The sequence below is a fragment of the Astyanax mexicanus genome, chromosome 4, assembly GCF_023375975.1.
Source record: "Astyanax mexicanus isolate ESR-SI-001 chromosome 4, AstMex3_surface, whole genome shotgun sequence".
NCBI lineage: Eukaryota > Metazoa > Chordata > Actinopteri > Characiformes > Acestrorhamphidae > Astyanax > Astyanax mexicanus.
This window is the reverse complement of record NC_064411.1, coordinates 378,581-398,615: the sequence shown is the minus strand read 5'-3', so window position 1 is coordinate 398,615 and position 20,035 is coordinate 378,581. Positions and strand designations below refer to the sequence as shown.

Sequence of the window (20,035 nt, the reverse complement as noted above, 5' to 3'; positions counted from 1 at the left end):
AATATTGTGAACTTATTAGGGGTCATTGTTAGAATACTGTGCTTTTTGGCATCTCATAAGCTTTAAAAAAAAAAAACAACAAAAACCTTAGTCCCTTAAAAAATTCCCAAGTTCCCTTGTTCCCAACTGAAACCTTGAATATACAGCCAAGAAATGCAGCAGAGGTTTGGCGTGATTCAAAGAGAGAGAGATTTAAAGGACGCAACTGATGTATCTTTCACGGCTCTCGGTTGTCATGACTTGACGTTCATGCAGTTCTTTGGATGTTGTTGTGGGGTCTTTTGTGACCTCTTGGATGAGTCGTTGCTGCACTCTTGGGGTAATTTTGGTCAGCTGGACACTCCTTGGAAGTTTGACCACTGTTTCACTTTTTCGCCATTTGTGGATAATGGCTCTCACTGTGGTTCGCTGGAGTCTCAAAACTGAACTGGCTTGGATTGGGATGGATCTCAGTTACTTTTTTTCTTATTTGTGACTCAATTTGGCATCTTATAAGTTTTAAATAAACGACTTAACATTTTTTATTCTAATTTGTACAACAAATGCATTAAATATTATACATAATATAATAATTACATAGTAATTATTTGGATGTGACTGATTGCTGATTTGATTGATGTTTAATAATCTCAGCTAGTTCTCCTTCTAATGCTGTTTGAATTTGTGATAAATCTGATTACTAAATGAAGCATGTATGTGGATATATATGGTACAGTTTAGTCACAGTAAGGGTCCAAAGGGCTTTTCACAGGGGTGGTACATCTTAAAGCTCATGCTGGGAGCTTTTGGAACAGGTACACAGTACCATAGTTTAAAGGCACATTTCAGCCTCTTGGGGTATGTAGCAAGCTTTGTGTCTCTGTACTTATACTCGTTTTCTCTCTCTCTCTCTCCCTCTCTCCATTACTTTTCCCTCTTTCCTTATATATCCTTCATCCTCTCTCTATCCCTTTTTTTATTATTTCTCTCTCTCCTTCACTTTTCATTCTCTCCCCATATATCCTTTATTCTCTCATCCACTGTCTTACACTTTCTGTCCTTCATTCTATCTCATCAGCTTCATTCTCTTCCTCCCTTTTCCCTTCATTCTCTTCCCCTCTGCTTTATTCTATTTCTCACTATATTTCTCAATCTCTCCTTCATTCTCTCTCTTTCATTCTCACCATCTCTTTCTCTCCTTCACTCTCCCTTCTCCATTCACTCTCTCTTTCATTCTCAACATCTCTCTCTCCCTCCTTCCTTTTCTTTCCCTCTCTGTCTCTCTCTCTCTCTCTCCTTCTCTGTCTCTCTCTCTCTCTCTCTCTCTCTCTCTCTCTCTCTCTCTCTCTCTCTCTCTCTCTCTCTCTCTCTCTCTTTATCCGAATGGTTCGGGCCAAATCGTATTAAAATCCCCTCCCCCTCCTCCCCCCCGCCCCGCGCGCCAGGCCCCTCCCCCTCCCTCCCCTCTCCTGTCTTTCAGTCGGACTGTTTTTGCTGCAGTGAACGGTAGCCGTGGAGAGCGCGCGCTAGAGAGAGAGCGAGAGAGCGACACCGGGAGAGAGAGAGCGAGACCCCGCGTGAGAGAGTGAGGGAGTGAGAGAAAAGCAGACAAGAAAAGAAAAACAAGGAGCAGCGGAGGGAGGCACGAGCACGGAGACCGGAGCGAGAGCGAGCTGCTGGCCGGAGCGCGAGCGCGGCATCACGGTGTGTATACAAGCTACTATATCTCTGAACGCGCGCGCGCGCACGCGGGGAGGTACGTTATCGTCGGGCGGCGTGCTCGCGCCGTACACGGGGAGGGGAGACACCTGTCACTGAGCGAATAGGAGCGCGCGCGTGTGCGCTTGTGTTATGGAATGCGCGCGCACGAGGCAGGCACAATCACCTCGATCTGACCGGAACGAGCGCGGGAGAGCGCGAAGCCGGGCGCGCGAGTGATGCTGCACCGCGGGCGGAGGCTGGGGTCCCTTCCGGCTGAAGCGCGCGCTTCACGCTCCCTGTTTCTGGGCTGCTCGCGCCGCCGTGCCCCCCCCCCCCCCCCCCCCCCTCACCTCCCCACCCTCCGCTCTGTACCAGCAACATCACCTCCCATATACACACACACACACACACACACACACACAAAACACACACTCCGTCCACCCCGCCGCTCCTTCTGCGCTCCGCGAGCTCGCGCTGGGCGCGCACCTGCTACTGTTTTCCGCGAGGCCCCAGTAGCCCCAGCGGGAGAGAGAGAGAGAGAGAGATATTGTGTGTGTGAGAGAGAGAGAGAGAGAGGGAATGGAAGAGAGGGAGAGGGAGAGAGAGAAGAAGAGAAGGAGAGAGAGATTGTGTGTGTGTTGGAATGGAAGAGAGGGATGGAGAGAGGGAGAGACAGAAGGAGAGGGAAAGAGAGAGATTGTGTGTGTGTGTGTGTGTGTAAAAGAGAGAGAGGTAGAGAGAGAGAAGGAGAAAAAGGAGGGAGAGAGAAGAGAGAGGCATGGATGGAGAAAAGAAGGAGGGAGAGAGAAAGAGGAGGGCGAGACAAGGTGTTCGCTGACTGGAGAAAAGAGGCGGTGCGAGACCCCCCCCCACCCCCTCCCCTGCATCCCTAGTCATACACATACACACACCCCAACGGGCGGGTCTCTTTCAGGTCCTCTTACAGCAGGTAGATGAGATGGTCCTTGTCTGGCTATCTCTTTTCCTTTACTCTTTCTTTCTCTCTCTCTCTCCCTCGCGCAGAGGAACAGTGTGATAAGCATGCTCCTGTCCCGCAGGCGACGCCGTGACTTTGGTTGAAACGCATACAGGCGTGCGCGCGCCAAGCAATACTGACCCAGAGCGTTTGTGTTTGCCTCAAGAGACACTGTTTGTGTGTGTGTGTGTGTGTGTTTGTGTGTGTGTGTGTTTGTATACTGCACGGTGCAGTGTGTGTGGCGACGCGTGCACCGTTCTTGGAGCGTGCGCGTCCGTGTGCAGCGGTCAGAGCAGGAGACGGAGGGGGGGTAGGTGGCGGTGGGGGAGGGGGAACGCCTTCTTTTATTCCACAGATCTGTCCAGTGTTGTGTCCAGCCTGAGCTCCGTAACGAGCAGCCTGCCGTTTACGGCATCCGCCAGTGATGGGAAGCGGACAGAGCGCTTAATTTGACAGCTGGAACAATAGCGGCCAGTAAGGCGGTTCAGCGCCCCGTCAGCCAGAACAGAGTCTATTAAACTCGTTTATGCACGAGCCACAGTGACAACATCCTCAGCGCTGAAGATGAAAAAATAAACAGGTTCAGTGGACTCCCAATATCACCTCAGACCCATGTAATGAGCAATTCTATAACACTTATATACCCGGAATATAAAGCACCTTAATACGTGTGTGTATCCAGTGCTGAGAGTGTTTTCTGAGGGCGCTCAGTCTGCTCTTGTCTGAATCAGTAAATGTGTTTGGAAGAACTACATCATTTAAAAAGGAATTACGTACCAACAAGCCCATTCTTGGGTAGGAAAGAAAAATTCATGTGTTAATATAAGAGAGTGAAAAGATAAGTTCATTATGGGAAACTGTACAAATACCCCATATAGCAGGGGACGGCAATTAAGTTTAGCCATTAAGTTTTTTCCAAGCCATTATGTGACGGGCCACAAAAACAAAATTCTGTTTTGGAAAATGAAGTGTAATGGGATGGAGTGCTACAGACTAGTAAAGCTCCAGCCAAGAGGGTTGTTGAACAGTTGATCTCAAAGCAACCGTTTTGTCAGAATAGTGAATTTGCGCCCTTATAAGGAGATAGTGAGCCCAAGAACGGGCAGAAAAACGAGAACGGGTGGAAACTAAAGCCATGTGGAGTGCGTCAGAGAGAGAGACAGGGGAGAATGTAAACAGAAGCTTGCCAGAGAAGCATTTTATGTATATTTTTTTTCATTATCGTTTATTATAGTTCAAACAGCCTCACAGGCCAGATGTTTCATGTTTGCCTTTTTCTGACCCCCTTGACCCCCTAACATATGACATCCTGCAGCACATTTGCACACAGATGGTGCAACTGGGCCTGTAGATCCTGCTCTACACTCGTTGGTTGCTAAAACTGGCACCTCAGCTGCTCCTGTAAATTCTAATTTGTCAATAAATCTGGCAACCGGGTAGACCAAGGAAGTGTTGTAATCTGATAGACTGGGAAAGGGGAACGCTTGCTGTTTGTGTGGATGAGCATCATACTGCTGGAAAATGCCAGGTGGAAGCCCTGCTCCATGGCTCCTCAGATCATCAAACAGCAGTTGGGTCAGTTTGTTATTCCACAGCAAAAGGCTGTGTGTGGGCGAGCATCACCCTGCTGAAAAATGAGATAAGGTGCAGGATGTCCTTCAAATATCGCTGAGTAGTCACACTACTAGGGGTGACTGACTGATTGGCTGTTGTAAGTGATGGCTCCCCAGATCATCACACCAGCAATTGGGGGGACAGTAATGCTCCACACCAATAGCAGGATTGAAGTGCTCACCAGTGATGCCTTCATGCTCAATCAGGAATGCTGTCAGATCCCAAATAGAACCTGGATTCATCACTAAAGAAAATGATACAGGTTCTGTCAGTAGCAGTCCAGGGTTCTCATTTACAACAACACTGCAGTTTGTCCATTGGGGAAAATGTCCTAAAGTGCATCATAGAGGCATGTCTAGCAGTCATTGATCTCTCACTAATAGTGCTTTTCCCCCAAAAGGACTCCGATAGGAACCAGCACCCACGTTTCCAACAGTTTTATTGGAACCATCAAAATGTCCTATCATACAGAGGGCATTGCACAGGTGTTTTGCTCCTGTACAAACCTAGTATTCTGTAAGAACCTAGTTTTCTTCAGTTCCCGCTGTGAATAAACGTTCCTGGTTATGGGACCTACTTTTGTTGGTCGCAATGCAGCAAACAGTTCAAGATTTGTTCACAAACCAGAACGATGCTGGTTCTACATTGGTGGAAAAGCACTGTAAGAGGTACTCTACACAAAAGTTGGGAAGACCCACTGTCTAATCAGACCCCATTTCTTTGGCTGAATTTGAAGGGTTCTTCAGTTTGAAGCAAGCTTCAATGCTGTACGGGCAAGAAATGCAACCTCAGCTGGTGCCTAAACTATGTAACGCAGCTATAATAAATAAAGTCTATGCTTATTACTACAGTACTGGTGTGAAGCGTGCATTTGGGATACAGCCAGGGCAATTCTCAAGCACACCAAATGCCTCAGTACACAAGTACGTGTCTGTACTTTTTTTGCATCAGTCAAAACTAGAGAGATCAAACCACAGATCCTCCCCACGCTAACCAGCACTAATAAATCAATCTGTTATTAAAAAACAGTGATTAATTCAGTTAGTGTCGCTGGTTAGCCATTAGCCATTACAGCTAATCCACTACGTGTCAAAATAAAAGTCTCCTGAACAAGCACTGCAAAAATTAATTTAGAGCCCTGTAGGTAATATTAAACGTATTTAATATTTAATAAAAATTAAAATATTTAATTTGAAAGAAAACTAGTGTGTATTTGCATATAATGTTAAATTATATATTAATTACTTTGGAATGCACTTATATTAAATGCACCTTTCTATACTCTTCAAATGGCTGTGTGGCCTTTTTCAGCCTCATTATGTAACGTTAATTAAAGTACTAATAATAAACTAAAAGTATCGGTAGTAGTATTTGTATCGGCAGTTTTTTTATTTTCAGTTTTATATCGGAATTGGATCGGATCGGAGCTGAAAAAAGTGTATCGTCACAGCACTAGTTTTCACATGGTTTACTTTCATGCATTGTGGATTTTTTTGTTTCGTTGTTTACATTGTATTTTTAATGTGGTTTGTTTTTTGACATTTGTAGTCTGTCTAGGTCACACTGCTTCACCTGCCTTAAGCTTAATTAGACAGACAGACAGTTAGCATCTGTCATGTCTGTCAGCATCAACTGGGCAAAATGCCATGTATAGTATTAGCATGTAGCACATGGTTGGGATGCAACCTATAATAATAATTCCACAAAATAAAACAGAAAGGGAAAACTTTGGACCAGTTTTGATCAGATTGAACCAGAACAAGCCAAATATGCCTTTGAATATGCTCTAAATCTGCATTCACACAGCAGGTAAATTCAGGGTCCCCAATCAGATTTTATTTGTTCAGTTTTAGATTGGTTGTTTACATTGGCCACCAAATGGGGTTTGTTTGTGCCATTAGTCTGAACAGATTGAACAGACACTGCTTCACCTATCACGTTCATCCAGCACACAGCTGTCCAGAGTCTCGCCTTAAGATTAATTGACTTCCTTTACGTGATGTGAAAATCAGCTGAGCGAACCGCTAACGCTACTTTAAAGCTTGCTGGAGGGAAAACAGTAAAAGAAAGAAAAAAAAAGCCTAAATCGACCGCACTCAATTCAGCTCACAGGAAGTAGAAACTGTGAGTTTCTGTGTTTAACTGTGGAAGACGATCAAACAGAGAACAGAACCTCTATTTCTTTCTCTTACCTGCCGTGAAGAGGAATATGCTAGCACAGGCATACAAACTCGCAGAGAACAGAAACTGAGACACATACTGGATAAAAACTCCTTTGACGCCTTTGCTTCGCTCTTTTTCAAAATATCCATAAAGTAACCCTGGATTTAAACAGCCTTCAGGGTTTTTTTTTCACGTAAAAGAGAGCGGTTTTCTTTCATTACACAGCCCGCTGTCTGTCTGAAGCTTCAGATGGTTTAGATGGAGTGATGCCAAAGATTCAGCACTTTTAGTTCTATAAAGAATCAAGAAAGTAATAAAATGTAAAGAAGCTTTTAAAGTACAAAAGAACGTAAAATCTTTTTATGGTTGCGCATGGCTCAAAAATTATCCAATCAGCCAATCACATGGCAGCAACTCAATGCATTTGGACATGGCATGGTTGCCAGATGGTTGGCTGGTCTGAGTATTTGAGAAACTGCTGATCTACTGGGATTTTCACGCTCAACCATCTCTAGTTTTAACAGAGAATGATCTGAAAAAGAGAAAATATCCAGTGATATTTATCAGAGGAGAACGGCCAGACTGGTTCCAGCTGATAGAACAACAACAGTAACTCAAATAACCACTTGTTATAACTGAGGTCTGCAGAAGAAGAGCATCTCTGAACATCAGCACAACTCTAAGCAACAGCTAAGAACTAAACACTGAGGCTACAATTCACACAGAATCACCAAAATCAGACAATAGGAGATTGGAAAAACCTGGTTACCTGGTCTGATGAGTCTCTGATGTTTGCAGTTGCGACATTCGGATGGTAGGGTCAGATTTTGGCGTCAACAACAAGAAAGCATGGATCCATCCTGCCCTGTATCAATGGTTCAGGCTGTTGGTGGTGATGCGATGCTGTAATGGTGTAGGGGATATTTTTCTAACACACTTTGGGTCCATTAGTACCAATTGAGCATTGTGTCAATGAGCAACGCCACAGTCTACCTGAGTATTGTTGCTGACCATGTCCTTCATCTCTTTATGACCACTGATGCTACTTCCAGCAGGATAATGCTCCATGCAAGAGAATCATCTCAGACTGGTTTCTTGAACACTGTACTGGAATGACCTCCACACTCACCAGATCTCAATCCAGTAGAGCAGATTTGGGATGTGGGGGAAAGGTGGGTGCAACCCGATACTACCTAATAAAGGTGTACCTAATAAAGTGGCAGATGAGTGTATATATCAGATATGCATCGAATTTTAGTACTAAAGAGAAGTCATCTAAATCAGAAATAAAAATATTTCAATCAGTGTGTTCACACTGCAATGCGATGCAGTGCAAGAAATCTGTGCCAAATTCTGTATATAGACTGGATTGGATTTGTGCCACTTTTACCTGCTGTGTCAACAAGTATTTTTTGTTTAAACAGACAATTCTGGCCAGACACTGCCAATCACCATCATTACCACCCACTGCACTGTTCACAAACCTTGTCAATTGTTGCAGCTAAAGCAGCTAAAGTTAAGGCGTGCTTTCATGTGATGTAATTTCTGTTAGCTTGCTTGTCAAATTGTCATGTTCTCTGTTGTGTATTCTTTCATGTATCTGCTCTTAATTAGTGCCTTTAGCTCTGTTTCATGTGTAGCCCCGCCCCTTTGTTACCTTTGCCCAGGTGTTCCCTGTTTCCCTTCCCCGCTTTGTTTGTGTGTATTTATAGCCTTGTATTTCCTATTTCCTTTGTCAGTTCTTTTACATCTTTACTCCTGTTAGGTTGTGGTTTATTTCTGCTTCTTTGTTTGTTTTCTTGTTTATATTTTAGTTATATATTAAATTACTTGCGTTTGCGTCCGCTCTCCGCGCCTCCTCCCTGCTCCAGCCTGACACCTCGGTTCATTCCCCTATTACTTTGCATTTTTATTTTGTCCTTGGATACAAAAAGAAACTCTCAGATGGTGTCAAATAGCTTTTTCTTGAGTCGTGACGTTTTACAATGTAGGAAAAACCTGAAAACTTCTTGTAGGAACACTAACAAACAAGGAGTCGAAGCAATCACAGGCAGAGCAGTAAAGTCTGGGCTAGTGTGTATATTTGTGTAGTTTAGCATGGAGTAACAGCAGAGATGCCATTAGTTTATAGCTGTAGGAATTATCAAGTTGGGGTTGGTGTGGTGCAGTGGATAACACCACCACCTGCCAGTGAGCTACCATGTGGGAGACTGGGGTTCAATTCCAGGCCGGGGTGACTATGGTGCGCCAACACTACATTGGCCCAACTCTGTAATAGAAATATTCTTGTAAGACACTCTGGATAAGATGAATGCTAAATGCTGTAAACATAATGACATGAACTAAATCTGATAGGTCAAAGGTCAGTTTACATTCCTACCATAAACAAACAAAAAACACTCTAGTTGGTTGGAACTGCGCCAATGCCACCTCCTCTCCATGGTATTGGTGCACTTGTTTCGTCTGCATCTCAGTATGATTACTGTATTTACATCTGCCAAACTAATTTATCGCCACTATTTATTCAAACCTAACCAGACTGTAGGTCTAGAAAAGCCCTAAAAACAACTGGAAGCTGAAGAATCAGGAGGTCAGCAACATATATAAAATGCAGTATAAATTGCTGTCCTGACAACTATACATTTATTTTTCATTTTGTAGATGTATCATTGTAAAAAAATGAACGTAATCCGTGTGTAGTCTTGCCCACTAGGCCTGCATTGATATATCGATATCGATATAATCGACAATGTTGATTATGTAAATTTGTTGACTACAAATTTCATTGTCGACTAATCGTTAATTTGTAACAGTACCGCATTACACAAAGTGCTGGAGACAAAAGCGCAATGGGTGATGGGTAAATGTCCCACGCACACAGGTTACTCTCAACTTAGTCGGTGTCTCCAGAAGTGCCATAACACAACCGAATACATTTTTATTCACTAAATATCAGAACTTTCCATGTTTTAACAACATCCTGACATTTAAATGCCTTTTATATCTCATGTTCAGCTGTTTCTATCATATTCTAATCGAAAAAATAATCATCAGAACAGTCGACTACCAAAATAATCATTAGTTGCAGCCCTATTAGCCACCATGGCTATCTTCCCCTGGCTACTCAGTTATGTTTCATATAGATAGTGTTGTATAATGAATAACTGCATGGCCACAGTGTTATAGGCCATGAGAGCAAGTTACTGTTTTCTTTCCTATAAAGTGTGACATCATGCTGGATGAGAACTGCAGTGCAGTTGGTGATGGATTAATTTACTAATGTAAGGGGAAAATAGGCTGGCAGAAGGGAAGCAACACAATCGATTCTTCATTAAGAAACAACACGAGCTTACTCTCCCTGAATAAGCAATGGTTAATCACACTGAGTGACTGATGAAATATATATATATATATATATATATATGTATTTTCCTAAAAATCATCAGTGCGCTTCATGTATGAATTTCACCAGTCAGGTACAGAGTTATAAAGGAGTTTCAGTTTAGTTCTCCAGCACTGAGACTGGAGCAGTATTAGCATTAGCCGCTAACTGTGCTAAGCGCTAGCTCTTGCCCCGTACAGAGATGAGTATATTGGACTGTAGTCTGCATGTTTACAGTGTTAAAACAAGCTACGTGGGACGAACCGCTGGCTCACCAAAACACTCAGGGTTCCTCAGTGTAGAGCTGTTGGGTGGCATTAACTGTGGATAGCGGTTAGCAGCTAATGCTAATGCCCCAGCTTTAATGCTAGAGAAATTTGGGAATCTAAGCTTACTGTAAATAAATGGAAGCGCTTTACTCACCCAAATAGACAGTTTTCAGGAGAGAAATCTGTGTAGATTAACTTAGCTTAGCTTTTAGGAAAACATGGAGACACCCCTGTTCCTTACTAGTGTCGCATAATTATTATAATCCAAAAAAGTAAAAAAAAAATGGGAATGGTAACATTCTAGAATTTAATATACAGTTAATATAAGATACTTTTAAAATAAATAACAGTATATACACTGTAAAACAAATACATAATAATGGGGAAACTGCAGCCAACTAATCATTGTAACCACTTTTTTACATTGTGTATTATATACACTATATACAAACATGAATACCAGACATTGGGATTGGGTCAGCATTGGCCAATACTCAACATTAAGGTACTTTAAATCGAATCAATGAGCAAAAAACTACATCAGTACATCCCTAACCATCATTACTGCGAGCTGGAGAGCTACTGATGAGAAATGTTCGTACTGTAGTATGCTAACTACTATAATATGACTGAAAACGACGCCTCCATCAATGCAATTATCCAGGAAAGCCTATTAAACACCTGTGAGAAATCTCAGTGTAATTACACAGCCAGCCACTTTATCCCTACAGCGGAGAGCGGCTGCCACTTCACGCTCAGTCCTGTGATCGCTCTGAGAGGGAATCTGCGCGATGGTGATGGCAGTCAGTCGTAGCTGAAGCTGCCCGGTGGGGTCTGAGCTCAATCCCGGTCCTGAGGGTCTTTGATGGATTCTGAACGCAGGCTTCAGAAAAAGAAAGGAGATTTGAACTCGCGCAAGAGTCAGAACTTTAGCGTCAAGGGGTTAACAGAGAAAGTTCCTCTGGAATATAAACAAAAGAGGATTTTTCAAATTTACCTCACTCTTACCTGTCAATCCTCCTAAATTATACCCCCTCTACAGCTCAGTTATTAAATTCCATATTAATAACTAATACTAACTAGTGTTTAAATATAAAGTATATAGTATAGATAACATTTTAGATGAAATAAATACTGAGAACTGATCAGAAAAATCACTATATATGCATGCACTTTGTATTTTTCTAACATATGAAAAGCCATTTTTATCTATCAAAAAGACAAACCTGAAATTGATCAAATGTACTATAATGCAGTTTATTAAACAAATGGATTAATAATGACCCAAACAGAATGGGAAAAAGTGATTTACATTACCTAATGCTCACTTTAATAAATCAATAAACCAGGGGACAATACTCACTCCTGTTACTGGAACTCACTCCTGTTACTGGAACTCACCCCTGTTACTGGAACTCACTCCTGTTACTGGCACGCATTCCTGTTACTAGAACACACACCTGTTACTTGAACTCACTCCTGTTACTGAAACTCACTCCTGTTACTGAAACTCACTCCTGTTACTGGAACTCTCTCCTGTTACTGGAACTCTCTCCTGTTACTGGAACTCACTCCTGTTACTGGAACTCACTCCTGTTACTGGCACGCATTCCTGTTACTAGAACTCACACCTGTTACTTGAACTCACTCCTGTTACTGAAACTCACTCCTGTTACTGGAACTCACGTCTGTTACTGGCACTCACTCCTGTTACTGGCACTCATTATTGTTACTGGAATTTACTCCTGTTACTGGAACCCACTCCTGTTACTGGAACCCACTCCTGTTACTGGAACTCACTCCTGTTACTGAAACTCACTCCTGTTACTGGCACTCATTATTGTTACTGGAATTTACTCCTGTTACTGGAACTCACTCCTGTTGCTGGAACTCAATCCTGTTACTGGCACTTACTCCTGTTACTGGAACTCACTCCTGTCACTGACACTCATTATTGTTACTGGAATTTACTCCTGTTACTGGAACTCACTCCTGTTGCTGGAACTCAATCCTTTAACTGGAACTCACTCCTGTTACTGGAACTCACTCCTGTTACTGGAACTCACTCCTGTTACTGGCACTTACTCCTGTTACTGGCACTCACTCCTTTAACTGGAACTCACTCCTGTTACTGGAACTCACTCCTGTTACTGGCACTCATTATTGTTACTGGAATTTACTCCTGTTACTGGCACTCTCTCCAGTTACTGGAACTTACTCCTGTTACTGGAACTCACTCCTGTTACTGGCACTCATTATTGTTACTGGAACTCACTCCTGTTACTGGCACTCTCTCCAGTTACTGGAACTCTCTCCTGTTACTGGAACTCTCTCCAGTTACTGGAACTCTCTCCTGTTACTGGAACTCACTCCTGTTACTGGAACTCACTCCTGTTACTGGCACTCACTCCTGTTACTGGAATTCTCTCCTGTTACTGGCACTCACTCCTGTTACTGGAATTCTCTCCTGTTACTGGAACTCACTCCTTTAACTGGAACTCACTCCTATTTCTGGCACTCACTCCTGTTACTGGAACTCATGTCTGTTACTGGAACTCAATGCTAATAGCTTAAGGACACTGAGCACATTCTAGTGATTTTCCAAAAAATTGTATTTTAAAAATAAACAAAAAAGATCTAAGATTTAATTTGGTAACAGGACTGAGTGTTGAGATTGAGCTCCTCAGTCATCGTTACAATAAGATCAAATATACAGAAAAACAAACGAGGGGACTTAATGTTGGTCTTCCCATGATCTTCAGAAGAACCAGCTGATGATGTCACTTCCTTTTGTAGATGAGACTTGTAGAAAGTTCCAGATGTTTTTTTTAAAGCATAGATGGGATTTGGAGTCACACAACAATGTTAAAAAATTACATCTCAAAAGGATTTTAATAATTATATTTCATGGTAAAGTTTAGAGTTAGAGAGTAGGGGGACAGGTAACAAATGCTATCACTAGTGATGCCCCAACACACCAGGAGGGTGAAGACTAGCACACGCCTCCTCCAATACATGTGAAGTCAGACTCCGCCTCTTTTTGATCTGCTGCTGATGATGTAGCATTGCCGAGTAGCATCACAGCGCACTTGGTAGAAAGTGCAGCGACTCAGTTCTGATACAGCAGGTCACAGATGCAGCCTTGTGCTGATCCACATCACCCTTTGGAGTGATGGCGGGAAAGAGCGCCATCTACTCTACCCACCCAGACAGAGAAAAAGGCTAATTGTGCTGATGGCAAGCTACATAAACAGGATTCGAACCGGCGACCACCTGATCATAGTTATAGCACCTTAGTCTTAATATCCTTTTAATTACAATGTTTCTAATACATAGTATAGCTCGTTACATTGCATACCAGACGATATTATTGAATTGGTTGATATTTGCAATAGATCAACACATTGCCCAGCCATGACTCAACTCAACACTCGTAATTATGCAGAAACTGTGGGAAATTGGTGGACTTGTCCTTGTGAGACAGGGAAAGTAGTGTTTTGGGGAACTATTTTGAGCGTAGCGATCATGTGATGCGCCTTATCCAATAGCGAAGCAGCCTCCCGGTGTTGCACCCCACTCTAGCAAAGGGTCCTGCGTAGGCTGTTTTCTACTCTGAGGGTCGATCGCTGCATCACCTCATTCACACACACACACACACACACGCACACACACACACACACACAAAGACAGAAGAGTGACACAAATCGGGTCGATGGAATCTCTGAGGCATTGCATCAATGTGTCAAAGCATGAGTGTGCACGTGAGTGTGAGTGTGTAAGTGTGTGTATGTGTGTGTGAATGCATGCAGTACATGTAATTACTAGTGCTGACCGTTTGCCTAGATATGCTAATGAGTGTGCTCTCTGTTTGTGTGTGTGTGTGTGTGTGTGTGTTTTCCCTCTCCCGCTCTGGCTGTAGGTTGCACGTTCTTGAGCACCGCATCCTCGGGTCTCGTGAGGTTTTAAGCTCCGCATCCACTGTCGGACGGACGAGAGAGCGCGCGCGAGTGAATATGGCATTCCCAGCATTCCCAGCATTCCCGCTGTCCGCGCTCATCGCCCTGACGCTCCTCGCGGCGTCGGTTCAGAGCAGCTACGTCTACGGTAAGAAACTGCCGCTATTCCTTTTCTCCCCCTCCATTATTCCCTCCCTCTCTACCTCCTCCCCTCTGTTTTCACTCTCTCCGGCTGTTACAAGAGAGTCACAGAGCCGTTAATAAGCCCCGGGGGCACGGGGGAAGACCACCCTCACTGGATTGTTTGGTGTGTGCATCACTCTAGCTTTAGTGGAAGTAGAATTAAATGCAAAACATCAAAACCAGACTCCCATCTCTATGAATACAAAGAGACCAAACTACTGGAAACTGAAAGGAAAATTACACTTTTCAGAAACTGCTTCGCTTGCGCAGATCTCCACATAGCAGGAGCTTACCCTCTTTTTAAAGGGTTGAACTTTGGTTTTAAACAGATGCCATGTTTGGCCGTACAAGTAATCCCATTTATATTTCAACAAATATAAATGGTCTCCTCAGTTTGGTTACCATAAAGATAATTTTTTTTATATTTTATTAAAATGATTCCATTAAAAGCTTAGCACAACATGTCCAAATATTTGTGGATACCCCTTTCTAACGAATGCATTCTGCTTTGTTATAAGTTGCATCCATTGCTGACACGGCATGTCTAGTCCCCCAGTAGATCAGTAGATCAATGGCACCAGAAAATCACTGGCTCAGATTCTAGGGTCCTCATCCACTGCTGGGTTGCCCTTGACAGATTTTTTAAGCATTGTATATGTGCAAAAAGCAAGTAGATAAATATATTTGTGTAAATAAAATTACAATCTGCAGTATTTTGTGTGTTGGCGACCGCCCCCAGGATTTCACATACTCTTGGTTTCAAGTGTTCTGGAGTCTCACGTATCAAAGCTTGTCCTGATTGCCTGTAATTTATCACACCTTTGGTTGTGACTGTTGGTTTTAGCAGCGTGTATGGAAAACATATCTTGAATACGAGGCCGAGGGTGGTCTTCCTCTGCAGGATCGCCTGCTGTTTGAGCCACTGTTATGTGCCGGAACCAACGCTTCACTTTCCCAGCGTGAGTTCGCCCCAGCTGCTGGTTCACCGTATGTAGGGTCTGGCGGGATTTGATTGCCAAAAAAAGAGTGGTGTAAAAACTTGTGACATTGTTGTGTGTCACAACAAGGGCGGCAATCAGTCAGACAAATCTCTGGGAGAGTGATACGGAACACGCCTCGAATTCAGATTTAGTATTTTAAGTATTTTCTTTTTTAATGTAATAGTAATAGCTTTATGTAGACGCAGTTATACAGTCCCATTAACAACCCTGGTTGGCTGGCTCAAATTACTTTGATGTCTTACAGGGGTGATACATCATAGCCTAGTGTAGCGTAGCTTAGCATAATTGGCTCGCGAAAGGGGTTGTAGCTCTTTGGTGTTGTTAGCTTTTAACCAAGCACCTTCCTGCTCAGTGGTCTACCATCCAAGTACTAACCAGGCCAAACCCTGCTTAACCTTCCGAGATCACACGACTCATAGACGTGTTTATCTATGTTGAATTTCACAAAGCGTACTTGTAATAATCATAACAATCATAACAATGCTTTTAAACTATCAGATCTGCTTGAGCCAAGTCATATTTGGACAGGATTAGTTGTATGTTATGTTTTCTTGTATTTGTACAAAATCACTTTAAGACAAATTGTGATAGATTTGCAAATAATCAATAATCTTGGCATATGATCAATGACAGAGATGGGAATTGCTGCTCGATTTATGTACTGCAGTCAGTACAAAGCATTGATATCCAAATTCTATAACCATCTTCCTGTAATAATGAGAATGTAGTTAGAATATTAGCAGTAACAAGTTGATAACATTTATGTAGAGCACGGGCTCATATGCTATGGGCTACGGTACACAGTACAATGTCTTGCCTGAAACTGACAAAAGTGTCCTGCCTCTTTTCGTAAGAACATTTGGTTTGTCTTGTGGAGGTAATGTATGTGTGCTATGCAAAAATGAAATCCCTCCTCGAATTTTTCACAGGCTTGGAGGGAAAGCGCAGTGACCCATCTCTTATACATCAGCTAACAGACGCCTGTGCTGCCCAACATTACGCTAGGAGAGATGTCATCAACCCACCTGGAGAGAGAAAGCATGACCAATTGTTCTCTCTCAGACTCTGGCTGCTGATGACTAACCGCATGATCCGAGATTCAATCCAGCGATCGTCAGATTATGGTGGTAGCTCCTTAGACCATCCAGATCCTTAAGCAGTGCGGTTTAAACCCTCTATTAAAACGGCTAATGCAGTTTACTTATGTACTTAAGCATACTTATACCTCAATCTAGCAGGATGCTGCTGCTTCAACCCACCTTTTGTGGTCAGTGGCTTTAGATAAATAACCCCCTGTCCTGACCTGGGTTTATATAGGCTTAGGCCTTATTTTGATGTGTTGACCAGAAGAGCCCAATGTAGCATCAAATTCCCCCCTTCAGTCTGCAGATGGCCCTCAATCCATTCCCCTCAAACCATTCTCCCTCCCTCAGTACTTAATGAACACTTTATGATTTACTCATGCAAGCTGTGAGATATTACCCGCATCCGTATGATCTCCCGGGGCTAGGCCAGCAGTGGAGGCAATCTTCAAATAAGCTGAGTCATTACGCTGCGAGTGGAATTCTGGGGGAAAAAAGTTCCAGAACTGCAAGAAATGTTCTACTTCCGAGACTGCGGCGAGCAACCCCGGCGACTAAACCATAATTCCGCGTTTGACTCGTACTCAGATACTGTAGACATACGCAGGAGAAGAGTTCTGCGGTTTAAAGATAAACATAACGAGATCTCACATTCGCAGAATCGCCGTGTCGCTGTGCAGCTTTCCTGCGAAACGGCTCCTGTTTGGAGCTTACTGATTGAAGATCACATGAGAAACAAACCTGGCGAAAGTTGAACCCTTTGAAACACGAATTATGAATGTTTTTTTGGGGCAAGTTAAAATGTAGCACACAGGAAGTGATGTAAAAAGGCTGGTATATACTTTATAATTTACCACAATCATGTATTATTTTTTTTTCAGTCAGGTTGTAAGAAGCAGTAAAGCCACTGCGCTGAAGTACAGCTTTATACAGTAGTCTTCCAGCGCCAAGGTTGGAGCAGCATTAGCATTAGCCGCTAACCATGCTAAACCCTAGCTCTTTTCAGCTCTGTTCAGAGGTGAGAATGTATAATGGGACTGTAGTCTTTGTGTTTACAGTGTTAAAACAAGCTACGTAGGATGAACCACTAACTAATATCACCCTGGGTTATCAAAACACTCAGGGTTCCTCAGTGTTTTGCTGTTGACTGGCATTAGCCGCTGACCATGGCAAGCGCTAGTGGTTAGCTGCTAATGCTAATGCTGCTGCACCCAGCCTTAGTGGAAATCTGGAAATCTAAGCTTACTGCAAATAAACAGAAGAGCTTTATTTACCCAAATAAACAGTTTTCAGGAGAGAAATCTGTGTAGATTAACATCCAGCGCTCGATTGACTTTAAAAGATGTTTTTTTTTAAAGAATTACAGTTTTTTTTACTTAGCTCAGCTTTACTTAACTAAGTTACCCCCCGCCCCACCACCACTCATTGGCGAGACCTGCTGAATTAGAAAGAAAACATGTCGGCACTCCTTTTCCTTACTAGTGTAACATATTGCACTTTATCATGCTTTATTATCCAGTGTGCCTTTAGTGGGAAAAATACGTTATACTTGTGCATTAGTGTGTCTGAGTTGCTCCATATAATTTAACCAAGAAGATGGGAACCAATCACCGCCAATCACACTATGCATCCATACGATTCTTAGCATAAACTGACCTTAACAATGATGTTTTCCCCATTGTCCAGTTTTGATGTGAGCTTATTTCATTATATTTTTGAGAATGTAAACAAACCAACCTGTATGGCTCCCAATCAGCTCACTTCGAAATGGCGTATGACTTCCAAAAAATAGATATAAACCAAATCTGTTTTAATGGTTTGTTTACTTGCGCAGTAAATCAGTACATTTGACATTTTGAAAGGTATTCTCTCTGCAAGCCTGAAAGGTTATAATTATACAGTAAACACTACAGGAGATTCTACAGGTCCTACGTCCTTATTAAGCTCGGCTAATGTCTGATGTCCCACTTTAGCAGCGGGTCTGATGCCAGCTGTGGGCCGCTGCTCTACTGAAACAGCTGAGTTTCTAGACTTGGCTGGAGATCAATAGCTTAAGCTTGGCTAGGCTAGTACTCAACTCAGGACTTAAGCTCATGGCACACTTTTACTGATGCCTCCCTGGCACACATTTCTCCTGGATCCTGTTTCTTTAGTTATTCTGAGTTAATTCGTATATTGCCATGCCAAAAGTCTTGGTAAAAGAAGAAGAGAAATACAATACAAAAGCAACAAGTAGTACAAGAAGTGTTGTATCCCAAGAGAGATGGGTTACTTTTATTTGCTGTAAGTAAGTAAATGATCTGGGGTTGATGCTGCAGTTGGTCTGCAGGTTTAGGTTCAGCAACAGTATGTGCTGAAAGAATGAGGTCAGCTGATTCTACCTGAATATACTGAATATTATAGACCAGGTTATTCTTCCATCAATGGATTTTTTCTTCCCTAAAGACACAAGCATATTCCAAGATGATAATGGCAGGCTCTTTTAATTTTTTCCAGAGCTGAATGAAAGTTGTATAGGTGAGAGAAAAGAGGTGAGTCTTAAGATTGGATTTAAACATGGAAAGAGAGGAAGATTGTTTAACCAAGTCTAGAAAAAGCCCGATCACCAAAGCCACAGAGTTTAGAAGATGGGACTTTAAGAAGCCCAGCAGCAGCAGACCTAAGGGATGGAGATGATCTGTAGGGAAAAAGGAGGTGCAAGATTGTTTATATATATGTGGCGGAATAAATTAGCCAAAAAGTTGGTAAACGGCGAGAGTGTACAGTTGTAGCTCAGAAAACGAGCCAAAGAGTTGATAAGCGACAAGAGTAAACAGTTGTAGCTCAGAAAATAAGAGAAAGAGTCAACAAGTGGCGAGAGTGTACGGTTATAGCACAGAAAATGAACCACATGATTTTTTGTTTTTTTTTCTGCCTGTCAGTATACAGCTCCATGCTGACACCAGGCTAACTATAGGTGTTCTTCTTCCTCTGGTGTTAGCTCACATTGTTCCACTGTGTCTCAAGACCATGCAATCAGCTGGAAGTCTCAGTATATATATTTATTTCTCAGGTTATCTTGAATATTGTTACGCAAAAGTAGAGAAACGCGCGTTTATCTTTAAAGGTGTCCCGCAGTCTGCCTGCAGGTTCATTGAAGATTCAAACAGCATGCTGATATACTTATATTAAGGCAGTAAAGGTTAGAAAGGCTATCAGATGTCTCACTTCTTTCTCTAAGCCTCGGGTGACGTTCCCTGCTGTGGTCCGGGATGGAGAGTCGCCGGCGGCCGGGCGGAGTTGGGCTTGGGCCTGAAGCTGGGAGCCGGTGATAACCGATACATAGACAGAGGGTGTCGTTCTTCTTCCGAATACAAACTACCGGTGCGGCATGTAGTGACTTTGATTTCACAGTCCACTCGTTTGCCAATAAGTCTTTAATATACTCTTTGATTTCCTTGAGGAGTGGTTTAGGGCTGGATGTGTAAGGCCTCGACGGGTATGTTGTGCTTCAAGTTCAAAGACTTCACAGCTTGCTTCACAGTCTGAGCTGGAGTGTCTCAGATCAGCTGGAGGGTGTCAGAGGTGCCTGAGCCTTAGGCTGGTCAGCGTCGCCCTCTACTACTCTACTACACCCTGGGTGCTGACAGTGTGAAAGTCTCCTATTGCCATTTCCAGTGGTGTTGTGCAATTACGGTCGTGAAATTCCATATATAACAGTCATCATCATATCATCCTGGGAATTCATTT

General features: G+C 42.9%; 1 protein-coding gene across 6 annotated transcripts in view; it reads left to right on the top strand.

The window, feature by feature from the left end:
• The first annotated feature begins 1,451 nt into the window (after positions 1-1,451).
• cadm3 (cell adhesion molecule 3) overlaps positions 1,452-20,035 on the top strand; it is a 201,313-nt gene continuing 182,729 nt past the window's right edge. For all 6 annotated transcript variants that reach the window (XM_049476524.1, XM_049476523.1, XM_049476521.1 and 3 more), the window contains exons 1-2: positions 1,452-1,683; positions 14,004-14,188. In XM_049476524.1, coding sequence (XP_049332481.1) covers positions 14,098-14,188 — 91 coding nt within the window. In that variant the 5' untranslated portion in view covers positions 1,452-1,683; positions 14,004-14,097. The remainder of the gene's footprint in view (positions 1,684-14,003; positions 14,189-20,035) is intronic.